Source organism: Mastigoproctus giganteus, chromosome 1, assembly GCF_048544385.1.
Source record: "Mastigoproctus giganteus isolate SK-2022 chromosome 1, ASM4854438v1, whole genome shotgun sequence".
In the NCBI taxonomy this organism is placed as follows: domain Eukaryota; kingdom Metazoa; phylum Arthropoda; class Arachnida; order Uropygi; family Thelyphonidae; genus Mastigoproctus; species Mastigoproctus giganteus.
This window is the reverse complement of record NC_143575.1, coordinates 90,035,028-90,050,391: the sequence shown is the minus strand read 5'-3', so window position 1 is coordinate 90,050,391 and position 15,364 is coordinate 90,035,028. Positions and strand designations below refer to the sequence as shown.

Below are 15,364 nucleotides of genomic sequence, written 5' to 3'. Positions count from 1 at the left end.
ATCAGAGACGTGGTGTCACACAGATATAAGGGATGCAGAACTGCAATTTGGGGAGTACATCTACAGAAAGGATAGACAGGATAGGAAGGGGGGAGGGGTTATGCTATTAGTTAAGAAACACATAAAAACCAAGGAAGTGAAGCCAGTCGACATCGCTGGACAGTGCAGTGTTGAGTCAGTTTGGTGTGACATAAGCATTGGGAGATCAAAATTGAGAGGAGGAGTGTGCTATAGGCCTAATGACTCTGATGAGTATAATAAGGAACTGTACAGGGAAATAGAGTGGGCCAGTAAATCAGAGAGTCTTATAATGGGAGATTTTAATTTCCCAGATATTGACTGGAATTTGGGGGCTGGTTACTCACACACTAGCAGGGCTTTTGTGGATTTATTGGATGATTGTTTTCTACATCAGCATGTTTGGGAGGCAACTAGAGGGAGTAATACTCTTGATTTGATTATCAGCAGTGATTCTTCATGCATTAAGAATCTGCAGATAAATGAACCACTAGGTGGCAGTGATCACAGTGTGCTGAAGTGGGATTTACTCAAAGAGGTAACTACCGTTAGGGGTAAAGGGAAGGGTTATTGCTTCCGTAAAGGCGACTACGATGGACTGAGACAGTATTTAAATTCTATACAGTGGGACCAACTGATGATGTTACCAACAGCAAATTCAAAATGGGAAGCATTCAAAGAACTTATCTTGGAAGCTACTAGGCTTTACATACCAACTAAGAAATATTGTTCAAGGTTTAGGCCAAAATGGATGTCAGATGAACTAATGAGGCATATGGCAGAGAAGAAAAATGCATGGGATACTTACAAATTAACACATGACACAGAAGCCTATGATAGATACAAGTTGATATGCAACCAAGTTACAAAGGAGGTTAGGCAGGCGAAGGCAGATTACGAGAAATCCTTGGCAAGGGATGCAAAGAAAAACAGCAAAGAGTTCTTTACTTATGTAAACTCTAGAAGGAAGGGGATGAATCAGATTGGTCCACTTGATATTGATGGGTCAACTGTTGATGATCCTGCTCAGGTAGCTAACAAACTAAATGAATATTTTGCATCGACATTCACACATGAGGAGTTATTCAGCAAGGGGAATGCCAGAGGTGTATTCAACTCTAGCAGTAAGCTACAGAATCTTGAAATAACTGAGAGTAAAGTGGAGGAGAAACCGTTGAAGATAAACACAAGAAAGGCACCCGGGGTGGATGGGATCTATCCAGTTATATTAAAGGAGGCAGCAAAGGAAGTAAGCAAACCCTTAGCCATAATTATGAGAGCTTCCTTGGACTCAGGGGAGGTACCCATAGACTGGAAATATGCAAATGTGACCCCAATTCACAAAGGAGGATCAAAGGCTGACACAAGTAATTATAGACCTGTGAGCTTAACTTCTGTTCCAGGAAAATTAATGGAGGCACTGGTTAAAGAAGCACTGCAGGATCATTTAGACAAGACTTCAGTTATAGCTCAGACACAGCATGGTTTTGTTAAGGGGAAGTCTTGCCTGACCAACTTGATTGGATACTATGATGCAGTCACAAAAGAACTGGATGCACGGAATAACTTTGATATTATATACTTGGATCTTAGAAAGGCTTTTGATACTGTTGCACATGGAAGACTGCTACACAAATTGGAGCAGTGTGACATTGGAGGCAAATTGCTGCTATGGATAAAGGGATGGTTGAGGGGGAGAAGACAGAGAGTGGTAATCAATGGACACTGCTCATCGTGGACTAATGTTATTAGTGGAGTCCCTCAGGGCTCAGTGTTGGGTCCATTATTGTTTTCTGTATTTATAAATGATATTGATTATGGTATATCAAGCTTAATGTCCAAGTTTGCAGATGATACAAAGGTTGGCAGGGTTGTCAAATACACTACTGACACTATGCTGCTGCAACAGGATCTGGAAAGGTTGAGCAGATGGGCTGAGAGGTGGCAAATGAAGTTTAACATTGACAAATATAAAGTACTACACATGGGGAAACAGCAACCCCAGAGCAACGTATCAACTCTGTGGTACTACACTGACAGTGGTAGAGAATGAAAGGGACTTGGGGGTGGTTGTGCAGGCAGATATGAAGTTCTCTGAGCAGTGCAGACGGGCTGCAAGAGTAGCTCATGGAGTATTGTCAATGATATACAGGAATTTTTCCAGCAGGGATAAGGAGGTGATTATTCCATTGTATAAGGCAATGGTCAGGCCACACCTAGAGTACTGTTTACAGGTCTGGAGGTCTCATTTCAAGAAGGATGTAGAGCTGCTGGAACGAGTACAGAGAAGGGCAACAAGATTAGTGAATGGAACAAAGGGTTGCTCTTACGAAGAAAGGCTTAAGTTTTGCAAATTACAGTGTCTGGAGACTAGGCACCAGCGAGGTGATCTGATAGAAGTGTATAAAGCCTTGAATGGTTTAAGCATGCTCAATGCTGATGGGATTCTTCCTCTAGCTCAGAAAAATCACCTGAGAGGGCATAAATTCAAATTGAGGAAAGGCAGAAGTTGGATAGACGTGCGGAAATTTGCCTTTAGCCAGCGGGTGTTTGGTTGGTGGAACAGACTTCCCTTGTGGTGCAGGTTGATAGCCTAAATAAGTTTAAGGCTCAGCTGGACAGGTATTTTGAACGAACAGAGGGGTGAAGTGGAAGTGGTTTTTTTTTTTTTTTGGCTGATGCTGCATAAGCTTGCTTTCTTGCATCAAATGCCTCTACTAATGCTAATGCTATTTTGGGTATGTAATTGCTTCTTTGCTTCGTCTCCTTAATTTATGTTAATAGATAATGCTCTAAAGCATTGGATTGAAACAGCTTCCTTAAATGTTCTCATAGCATTGTATAATTGTCATTTGAGAGGACTAGTGGAAGTGATATTCCTGTGTACTCCTGGCACATGGTAGGGCATGTGCTGTTGTTTACTTATCCTGCCATATATGCTGTGTTTTCTATGTGTATTTATTATTTTATATAATCTTTAATTCTACCTACATAGGAGAATCTTACATATGCACTGTAGTTAGTATATTTGAGGTATTTTATGAGGATTGGTTCCTTTTTTGCCAGGAGTGTTTTAAAGTTGCTGTTCCTATATAACAGCTTTGGATATTGTAAGTGGTGGCACTTTGGAAATTCTTTTGACAGCCAAGTCTAGGCAACAGGGCCATTGTAATTAACAAAACATTTCTGGAGAGGCATAGTCTGCTGCAGTATCTTTCTCAAAGAAATCAGAATCAGTTGATGTCTGATTGCTTTTAGAAAAATGCTGTTGATTGTTGAGCAAGACCAGAAATCCACAGACAGAAAAATACGTAAGCAAATGTTTGAATGTCTATTGTACTGGTAAATAAACTTGTATATGTATTTTTATTATAAAATCTGTATGTTGTCAGTGAAATTTAATTTCTAGCAGTATGGGCTTTACAATTCCTTTTTTTTTTTTTTTTTTTTTGGAAAAAAAAATGAACCCTTGCACTTTACAAAAAAACTTGTTTTTCACCAGTTTTGGCCCAAAAAAAGTGTTTTGACTTTTCAAAACCTGAGCTTCAGCTTTTGAAAAGTCAAAAATTGGCAGCTATGACCCTGTAATCAGTATCTGAATTGATTACTGTTTTGAAGGAGTGGGCCAAAATACTGCCTTCCAATTATTAAAATTTGATTCAGAGTCAACTAACAAGGATACAGTGTGTAATTATGGCCAAAGGTAGGCCAACATGTGTTTAAATATTCTATCAAATAGAATATTTTTAAAATATATAGAAATAACTATTAGTTATTCAAACTTAAGTTTGAACCACCCCACATTAATAGCTTTTGATTGTGTTTGATGTCTGTTCAGAAGTAAATTCTAATGACTTTTGATAGTTCTTGTTACATTGCTATGCAGTGTATTATTTTGGAATATTAATTTAAAAATATAAATTATTTTTTGAAGTGGGAGAACAGAGTTTCAAACAGCACAGAACAGAGCTCGCCGTACCGTCCAGTTTGATCGCCGTCCAAGCCAACGTTATTCCCGTCGTCCAAATCACGAATGCCGTCAAGAAACCGATGTGCGTGCAGGGCATAAGAAAGAAAATGAATGTATTACAAGGTAAGGAGTATTAACTGCATTAGTGGTTTTCAAGCTGTGTTCCACTGGATCTTGGGCTTCCTCAAAGGAATCTCAGAGGTTCTGCTTATGTTCATTGACTTTTTATTTCATTTATACAAATACATAGTGTCTCTGAAATAAGTATAGCATATTGGAAGGGGTTTTATATATATAGTGTAAAAAGCAGTTAATCATTTGCATCTTTACTTTTAATGATCCCAGTTTTCTTAAGATGTGCCCCCAGGCATAAGGAACTTTTGAAACAGAGCCCTGTTATCCTATTGTTGCAAAGAAAATGTTCAAATGGGTCTAGTTTGTTAATGAAGCATTTTTGAACCCATGTTTATATAATGATTTTTCATTATTTTGGTCCACAAAAAAACACATCTGATTTACTGCACTTCAGGTAAATCCTATATCACAGTTTTTTTTAACATATTGGAATTTGGGAAAGGGAGTACCATGGGAAAAAAATGGCTGTAAAGCATTGATTGTTGGGGGACTAACAAATTATTGGGGGGCCAGAACAGACATCTGTTCTGGAAACATTCAACTGCTCGAACAATTATTAATTGCACAAAATTTATAGTGAAGGTCCATGAAGTTAAAATATCCTTGATTTGTTTGCTTCAACCATCAATGAAAATTCTTACCCTAAATTAGCATGGGTGTTAAAAAAAAAAAAAAAAAAAATCAAATGGTGTTCTATTAAATTTCACACATCTAATTCTAATCATCTTCTGGAATGAAAAAGAATTGTCTTCTCCTCAGATTCCTGGGTTTCTGGGAGAGATGTTCTGCTTGACCCTCTACTATTTGATGCTTTAGTTGATCTCCATAATGAGTGAGGTCCATTAAAATATCTCAAAACAGACTTGAGGAGATAATTGCAATACAAAGTAAAAAATTTGAGAGAATTAATGATTAATCTTCATATATCTCACACTTTTTTTTCCCTCTACTCAGCCTTTTTCATTTTCTCATTGGCCACACTGTCATTAAAACTCATAATAGCTCCTGGGCTTGGAGTTTTTCCTTAATGCCACATAATCTTGGTGAGAGATCCTGATCACTTTTATTAATTTTTTACAATTGAATATTTCAGGAAAATGTCTCTCCTAGTTCTTGGCATTTTTACTTGATTTTTCAAACTTATATGACTTCTAGCACCTCATCCATTGTGAACATTTCTCATCACTGAGTTGCCACTTCATGGTGCATAGTTACCTAACTGCTTACATCACACACATTATATTACACATACGGGCCAGTCTTAGGGAAGTGCAGTGGGTACAGTGTACTCTTCATTCGAAAAGGGCCCCCAAATTTTTAAGTATTTAAGCAACTACCGTGTATTGCAAAACCAAAAAGAAGTACTTAGCGTATGGTAAGCATTTTTCTGTCATGGTTATTGAGAGTGGATGGAAGAAAGACTTTGTGGTGGGGGGGGGGGGTGAGGTACATTTTGATGATTCATTCCCAGATTATTGCACAGCATATTCTGCTGAGATACGTAAGCTGAGTACATAAGGCTGCTATTTTACTTCCCAGTACCACCAGTTTTGTGCAGCCAGTGGATCAAGCATTATTTAACCTCAAGAGAGCATATAGTGCTCCTCTTATATTGCAGTTTGTACTCTAACTGCAACATAGACCAATCTGCAGCCAAAGTATGGCGCACTGTGGCTGTAGTTGCCGATGTGCCTAACAAATCTCTAAACTAACAACAACAGTAACCAAAGTGGAAAGTCTTGAATGCTATTTGTAATGTTGTTATTGCTTGGGATGGTATTGCATCAAGTATAATAATAAACTGTTTTACAAAGAGTGGCTTGAAGAGAATATCATCAAATATTATAGTCCAGCAAATGAATGTGATAACAGCATTCAAGGAATAGAAACTTGGAAGTGTGACATATGACGATGCAGCTGCTACAGAAATGTCTATAGCAGAATGGTTGCTAACCACAAACCAAAATTAAGTTTGTTTGTTACTGGACGTAAAAGTGAAGAGACACATGCTGCCTTAAAGATGCCAAAAATGCATTGAATAAATTGGAGAACAAGTTGCAATAATGTTGATAAAGATAACGACTATTGTATTTGATAATATTTGTGATGTAGGTATGAATGCATATAAGACAAAATTGTGCAAATTAAATTGGATTCTTTCTTCAAATTAGATTAATTTATTGATGAGTTTACTGTGATTCTGCTTTACTGGTTTATATAATACAAATTAATATATATTCATCATATTTATGTGGTTTATTTTTTTAAATTGAAGAACACCTACAGTATTGTTCTCATTATTGCTATACAAGGCTTAAGTTTAAAGTTTGATACTTGTACCAAAGAAATTAGTTAGGTTTTGACAGATCTTGTTATTGCAAATGTCATTATTACAATACCTGAAAATTTAGGTCCATTGAACTTTGTATTAATACCTTCTGTTGTAGTGTTATTCCCAATGATGTTTATATGCTTTTCAGCTGTTCTGAAACTATTGCACATAAACCAGAAATATCAACCAAGACTACTACTGCTCCTACTACAACTACTGTTTCTTCCATGAGCAATCAGGATACAAGTGCAGTATCTGCTTCTAGTGTTTCTGAACCATTGGTTACATTAGCTGATACTTCCATGACTTCATTATCTTCTCCACCTCTGACTACAACCATTGCTGCGGGTCTAGTGACAAACGTTAGTGTTCCAGAAGGTGTAATAAAACAGTCTGCAGAAGAAAGGTTGGATAATTTAATTAAGTCACTGACTAAGGATAAACTGTCAAAAGATTCTCTCAGTGACAAGAACAGTGATGTAGTATCTACTGCAAGAAAATTAGAAGATGAAAAGAGTTCTGAAGACCTAAAATTAGGTAAATTTTTCTTTTATTTTTTAATTACAGTAATTAGTTTTTATTTAAAATTTTTTGATCCCTTCATTTTATACATCATACTGTGTTTACCCGATTCTAAAAAAAAATTATTTTTTTTTTTTTTTAATTTCGGAAAATTTTTAATCTTTGTTGTAAGAATTTATAGATATTTCAAAATAAATCTCTCTGTACATTTACTTAATTTCCACTTAGTTTAAGATGACTTTTATTCACTGGCTAAATGCTCCCCTCTGTAAGCTAGCATACATTATTAAAGGTGTTCTTGAATACCTTTGTTCATGATGTTATCCTCTAGTTACACATCACAAAGATATATCATTTGAAGAAAAGTCGTGATGAGGGATCTTATTTTGGTATAAATCAAAATTAAATTAATTTAATTGCAAAATAGCAGTGATTCTTCATACATTAAGTATCTGCACATAAAGGAACCATTAGGTGGCAATGATCATAGTTTATGGACTTGGGAATTACTCAAAGATTATAACTACTCTCATGGGTAAAGGAAAATGACTTTGCATTCATAATGGTGGCAATGATGGTATTACACAATTTTTAAATTCTTTTCAATGAGACTACCTGATGATATCAACAACTGCAAATTCTAAATGGGAAGTATTCATGGAGGTAACAAAATGCTACTACTTTTTATACCAGCTATGAGATATTGTTCAAAGTTTTGACCTAGATCGATGTTAGATGAACGGGTGAAACTAGCAGCAGAGAAAAAAAATGTATATGATGATTATAAATTATCAAGGGATGCAGAAACCTACAGTAAGTGCAAACTGGTTAGGGAGGAAGCTACTATGGGGAAGGGTTTAGCAAGATAAGGCGAATTCAATTGGGAGTTAAATGATTTTAACTCTCAATCACTCTCACTTTCATGAAAGAGAAATTTCTGAAACTAAAAGTAAACAAGGCACCTGGAGCTGATCTATACAGTTGTATTTAAAGAAGCAGCAAAGAGGTCAGCAGGAGTACAAGATCATCTTGGATTCTTTGAGGAGGTCCCTAGGCATTTAAGATGTGCAGATGTCTATCCTATTCACAAAAGGGGGGGGGGGGTCAGAGGGTTATGTGAGTAATTACAGACCTGTAATTTAACTGCTGTTCCTGGGAAAATAATGGTCAGTCATTAAAGAAGTAATGCAGTTCTACTCTAGAATATAGACTTTTACATGCCATTTGACTTACATATGAGCTTTCCTCAAGGACTTATCTTTAGCGAAAGGTAAATGAACTGACTGCCATATCTATTGAATTGTAATTGCCCTAGGCTTTTATACAACTTGTAATTTTTGTCTAGAGTAGCTGTAAAGTAATCTTTTAACGTGTATTGTTAGAAAATGCAATTTGCTTGCACTTGTAATATGTTGCTCTTGGCAACAATGTTATTGTTCATTCAAACTAGCACACGTAATTGATATCTGTGAACGAGAAATGCTAGATGGTTAGAATGTGACCGCAGGAAGCACTGGAAAGAGAAGGTTAACACACACACACACACACACACACACACACACACACACACACACACACACACACACACACACACACACACACAATTAAAACTGAATTGATTAGCTATTATGATGCAGTAACAAAAGAACTGAAAGCAAAAAATAATAATTTTGACATCACATACTTAGATTTCAATAAATTTTGACACTATTCCACATAAAAGACTGCTATAGATAAAGAGATGAGTGGCAAAAGACAGAGAATGATTATTAATCGGGCTACTCTACTTGGACTTACCTTAAATAAATGTCTGTTTATACCCTGTATGGCAGAGACCAGAAGAGTTTGCAACTTCATTGTAACTCAGCCAACATAGCCCAGCAGCTAATAATGGGGTGTGCACTTTTCATGACAGCATATGGGCTTGATTTTTGCAATGTATGAATTTGCATCCGTGCCTGTTACCCATTATCACAGCCCAGGCCCTCAGCTTTCATTGCTGTACCCCCCCCCCCCCCCCCCCAGTATTATTTGCAATATTTCTTAATGATATTGATATTGCATATGAAAGGATGGCAGGGTAGTAAATCATGGGAATCAAGGTGCATATTACTTGATCCCCTGGGTATGACTTCAAAAAAATTAGGCACTTTGGCTGAGAAGTGGCATTTGAGGTTTAACATTAATAAATTGAAAGTACTTATTCTTAGATATATAGTATGTACCTACCCTGAAAAATTTTGACACTTTTGGGGGACCTCAATACTACAAACCTCGTTACAAAATGTGAAAATGTAGGTACCTTGAACTTTGTATTAATGAAATTAGACTGTATATTGAAGAGAACAGAAAACTGCTTTCTCTTCACATCTTCATAATCGCAGTCAGTTAACACTACAGAGTGTTTTAGCAAATCAGCAAGACATGGATAACATTTTTGTTTTCCTAAAACTGATTAATAAATATTACCTTATCTGAACTTCTGTTACTTGCAAAACTAATAAGTAAAATATAAGACAGTAATCAATGTATTATAACCTCAGTTGCTGATGCACCAACAAATAAAACAACACGTTTGTTGCTACCTGTATTTGAGAGAGCCCATTCAATGTGCCTTAATTTTCGAAATGTTGAGAAATAACATTCCAAAAATTCATAAATAATGGTTGAAAAGTCTGGAATTCATAGCTAAAGTTGAACACTTACTTTTTTGGGTTGAATATTGTAAATCAGAACAAAACTCAGATTTTATCAAAAGTTTATTCTGTGTACATAAACTAACCTCAACACAAGCTAGAAACAGATAAAAATGTGAACCGAGCTATAAACAAAAATGAATCGTTGATTCTAATAACCCAGAATTCAGTCAGTATACCAACAGAATCAAGCAGTTCATTTTACATGCCTTTACTTTTACTCCACTTGTACGTTAACCACTTAACCTGTATGCATTACAGCATTTGGGTTGCCATTGAATGCTTATACATGGGGACTCAATGAACATGCTAATTCAGATTTATAAAATTCTTAATGTACATAATGCAAGCAAACTTTCAGATATGCACTCTTTTCCAAAACCAGATTTCGTGTGAACAGTGGAATCCATCTCCAATATTATCATGTGACTAAGTTCCTTAAAAAAAAAAATAATAAAAAAACCACACACTTTTTCTCCCCATGCTAATGTGAGACTTTTTTTATGCATTGCTTTTGATAAGTGTTATACTAAAGGATTAGTGCTTCCCAAGTCTGTTCAACAGTTATTTTTTTAATTGCCATCAACCTAATGCATGTTATTACTGTTAGTAACACTTCAGATATACGAGGAGCAGTACAAAAGTAATGCCTCCTATGTTTTTTTATTCAGAAATTTAATTCCCACAACTATGCCTTTTACATCAATTAATCCTCAATCATTAAAAAACACTTATTTTCCCACAAAGTCACCATCATTTTCTATGGACTTCCACCATCTCTGAGTCAGATGTTGTATTCCAGTCCTGTAAAAGTCCTTACTCCTGCTCCGGAGGGCTTTGTGAACGCTGTTTGATCTGGTTGTCATCCGCAATATGGGTTCCACAGAGTGCATCCTTCAGTGAACCAAAGAGGTGATAGTCAGAAGGTGCAAGGTCTGGGCTATGAGAGGGGTGAGGAAGAACAGTGCACCCCAGTTTTGCCATGGCCTCTATCGTGCGCAGACTGGTGTGGGGTTGTGCATTGGCATGGAGAAGAAGAATCTCATTAAGGTTTTTGTCTGGTCAAACTCTACAGATGCAGGCTTTCAGCTTTTTCAACGTTTCCACATATTGAGCTGAGTTGATTGTGCTGTCATGCTCAAAGAAGACCACAAGTCAGACCCCCATCTTTGTCCCAAAACACTTTGCCACAACTTTGTATTCGATATGGTTGCTAACCACAAAGCAAAATTAACTTTTTGTTTGTTACCGGTGAATTTTGACTCCATTGACTGCCTCTTCGTTTCAGGGTCATAATGGTGGATCCAGGTTTCATCACCTGTGACTATGCTGAAAGAAAAGCCTCTCCTTCACTCTCGTAGCACTGGAGAACTTCCGTACAGGTGACTTTCCAGGCCCCTTTGTGCTCATGTGTTAGCATCTTCGGGACCCACCAGGCACAAACTTTGTTGTATCCTAGTTCTTTTATTATGGTTATTGCAGCAGGTTTCCCTATACCCTACCGCATCGCACAGTTTTCACGTTGTGATGCGGCAGTCCTCTTCGATTAGCACGTCGATCTGGTTGTTGTCTGTTGTCACTGACGTTATTGGCCAGCCACTTTGGGACTTGTCAACAGTTGGTGAATAGGGGAAACCCTGGAGCCCGCCAAAAAAATATAATAAAATACTTTGAACTTTGAAAAAGTGCCACTTTCCCCACTCTTAAAGTCTCTTACCCAACGTCTAACTATACTCTTATCTACAGTATTGTCTCCATAAACATTTTTGAGATGCATATGGATTTCGATGGGCGTCACTACTTCCTTGGTAAGAAATTCAAATGAATACTCAGTGATATATAATATGATCTGTGGCACCACATTTGAAAGCAGAAAATTAGGAGGCATTACTTTCATACCAGTCCTCGTATATAAACACACAGACTAGCAAGACTGTGAATTTAGTGGATGATGGTTTTCTACAGCAGCATGTTCAAGAGGCAACCAGAGGGAGTAATAGTCTTGATCTGATTATTTATGCATTAAGAATCTGCAGCTAAAGGAACCACCAGGTGGAAGTGATCACAGTGTACTGATGTGGGATTTACTTAAAGATGCCATCAGGGGTAAAGAGAAGGATTTTTTTCTTTCATAAAGGTGACTACAGTGGTCTCAGACAGTTTTTAAATTCTATACAGTGGGACCAACTGATGATGTTACCAACAGCAAATTTTAAATGGGAAACATTCGAGGAATTAATCTTAAAAGGAATTCAAGGAATTAATTCCTTGAATCTTGGAACTAGGCTTTTCATACCAACTAAGAAATACTGTTCAAGATTTAGGCCTAAATCAATGTCTGATGAACTAATGAGACTCATGGCAGAGAAGGAAAATGAGATGTGTATAAATTATCAGGAAACATAGAAGATTATGGTAGATACAAGCTAGTCTGTGATCAAGTCACAAAGAAGGTTATGCAAGTGAAGGCAGATTATGAGGAATCTTTGGCAAAGAATGCAAAGAAAAACAGCAAAGACTTCTTTACTTATGTAAATTCTAGAAGGAAGAGGATGAATCAGATTGTTCCACTTTATATCAGTGGTTTGACTGTTGATGACTCTGCTCAGGTAGCTAACAAATTGAATGAGTATTTTGCTTCCTCATTCACACATGAGGAATTCTGTAGAGAATTGGAGGCCAGAAGGTTATCAAACTCTAACAGGGAGCTAAATGATTTTGTAATAACTGAGAGCAAAGTGAAAGAAAAACCGTTGAAGTTAAACACAAGAAAGGCACCCATTAAAGGATGCAGCAAAGGAAGTAAGCAAACTCTTAGCAATAATTATGAGAGCCTCCTAGGATTCAGGAGAGCTCCACGGACTGTAGATGTCAAATGTATTCCCAATTCACAAAGGGGGGATCAAAAAGTAATAGAGTAATTACAGACCTGTTAGTTTAAGTTCTGTTCTGGGGAAAATAATGGAGTTACTGGTTAAAGAAGCATTGCAGGATCTCCTAGAGAAGATTGCAGTTACAGTTCAGACACAGCATGGATTTATTAAGGGGAAGTCCTGTCTGACCAATTTGATTGGATACTATGACGTGGTCACAGAGGAACTGGATACAAAAATAATTTTGATAGCTTTTGATACTGTTGCACATGGAAGACTGCTGTACAAATTGCAGCAGTGTGGCATTAAGCACAACTTGCTGCTATGGGTAAAGGGATAGTTGAGTGGGTGAAGACTGAGTAGTAATCAGTGGACACTGCTCTTCATGGAATAATATTAGTGGAGTCCCCCTCCGGGTTTGATGTTGGGACCATTGTTGTTTTCTATATTTATCAATGATATTGATAAGGTAGATATATCAGGCTTATGTCCAAGTTTGCAAATAATACAAAGGTTGCCATGGTTATTAACGACAGTACACTATTAATAGGATCTTGTAAAGTTTGGCAAATGGGCCGAGAGTTGCCAACTGAAGTTTAACATTGACAAATGCAAAGTACTGCATATCGGTAGCAGTAACCCAGAGTAATGTACCAACTGTGCGATACTACACTCAGGGTAATGGAGAATGAAAAAGCCCTTGGGATAATTGTGCCGTCAGATATGAAGTTTTCTGAACAGTGCGGACAAGCTACCAGAACAGCTCATGAGATCTTGTCAATGATATACAGGAATTTTGCTAGCAGGGATAAGGAGGTGATTATCCCTTTGTACAACAGTGGTCGGACCACGCCTTGAGTTCTGCATGCAGGTCTATAGGCCTCATTTTAGGAAGGATGTAGAGCTTCTGGAATGAATACAGAGAAAGGCAAGATTGGTGAGGGGAACAAAGGGTTGCTCTTACCAAGGAAGGCTTAAGTTCTGAAAATTGCAACATCTGGAGACTAGGCCCCCCCCAAAGTGATCTGATTGAGGTGTATAATGCCTTGAATGGTTTGAGCAAGCTCGGTGCTGATGGGATTCTTTCCCCTTACTCAGATTATGCACATGAGGGGGGGATAAATTCAAATAAAGGAAAGACAGTTGTAGAATACATGTACAGAAATTTGCTTTTAGCCAGCGGGTGATTGATTGCTGGATCAAACTTCAATCTATTGTTGTGGAAGTTGATAGCTTAAATAGATTCAAGGAAGAACTGGACAAGCTTTGGAGTGAATGGATGGGTGGGTGAAATGGGAGGTGGTTTTTTTTTTTTTTTTGTCTGTGCTGTTATAAACTTGCTTTCTTGCGTCATATGCCTCTTCTGATGCTAATATGGTTATAAACCCACCAAATAAAACGTGTGGGGGAATTCCTGGATAATTTCATTACTTTTGTTTTTAAGTCAGCTTTGCATTAATTCATATGTACTTCAGCAGTTTGTGAATTAATAATGTAAATTACAATAGTGGTAAGTTACATTATAAAGAAGTATTTGACATTTTTTTATGTTAATTTCCATTTTTAATTAAACATATTTCAAGTATGAAATGGATTTTCTTGGATTTAGATTCAGAAGTATTGTCATCAAAGTTGAAAGAGCTTGATTCAACCCCTTCTGCAAAACTATTCAGCCTGAATAAAGATGTTAATGTTATTCAAAACAACAAAGTACTTCCAAGTGGTGGAGGTGCAAAGCCAATTCCACCTGAGCAAATGAAATGTAATCTTCTGAAAGCCAAAATAGATGAAGAAGAAAAAAAAAAGAGTAAGTATTTTATTTGTGAATGTTTATAGCTTGCATTTTTGTCCACATTATGATATTCTGAATCCCTTCACACAATTGCTCATTGTGGAAGGGGTTGGGGAAGAAATACAGACAGACAGAGAAGTGCATGTTAAATATAATTAAGATATGTATAAATGATAATACTGACATTAATTTTTAGTAACTTCTTTTTACTGTATACCTAATGTAATTTTAAATAATATTAATACAATTAACAATATAATTGTGTATATATATAAACTGTATACAGGCAGTTCCCACTTTACGAGTTCCCAGGTTTACAAGTTTTTTTGTCCCCCCCTCCCCAAGTATCAACAAAATCAAGAAAATGAACATTAATTGCAAAAAATAAATGTTAAACATTCATAAATAGCGCATTTCAAACCATGCACGTAGCTATACGATACAGTGTACCCAGCCTTACGATATTAATCCATTACCATCGTATCGCAAAAATATCGTAATGTGAACCCAATAACACATTGTTTTTTGGTAATTCATTCCACGACCTCGGAAGTTGAAATTTTCACTATATAACACTATAAAAGGTCGTTTTTATAGTTTAAATTGTATTAGTTCCCAATTCAAATCATTAAATGCACTACACTTTCATCATTATCCTATGTTCTGTTATAATAACCACTTTTGAACGGCTTTGTGATATTTTTCTAAAGCATGTTTCTGTAGGTTATGACCATAAAACAATAAAAACAATTTGCACTTTCCAGTTTATTGGACTTTTCTATTACTGCAAGAAATTATAAATGGGCACTAAACTCGATGTTATTGCATTTGCAAAAATACCGATAACTGGAATTGTGTGGTTTTTTTTTTACTTTACATGTGTGTTTCCCCTTTAATGAAATATTCAATTGTATGAAACACAAATAAATTTTCAGAATCTTCTCTTCGTGCCTTTTTTTTTTTAAGCTTCGTAAACTTGTTACTCAGTGCAAATTGTGTTAGTTGCAATTTGTGTTTAGTTAAATG

At 36.6% G+C, this 15,364-nt stretch overlaps 1 protein-coding gene across 2 annotated transcripts in view; it reads left to right on the top strand.

Moving 5' to 3' along the window:
• yrt (erythrocyte membrane protein band 4.1-like yurt) overlaps window positions 1-15,364 on the top strand; it is a 255,318-nt gene that overhangs the window by 178,141 nt on the left and 61,813 nt on the right. For both annotated transcript variants that reach the window (XM_090380956.1, XM_090380954.1), the window contains exons 10-12: window positions 3,953-4,111; window positions 6,604-6,992; window positions 14,156-14,353. In XM_090380956.1, the coding sequence (XP_090237082.1) occupies window positions 3,953-4,111; window positions 6,604-6,992; window positions 14,156-14,353 (746 nt within the window). The remainder of the gene's footprint in view (window positions 1-3,952; window positions 4,112-6,603; window positions 6,993-14,155; window positions 14,354-15,364) is intronic.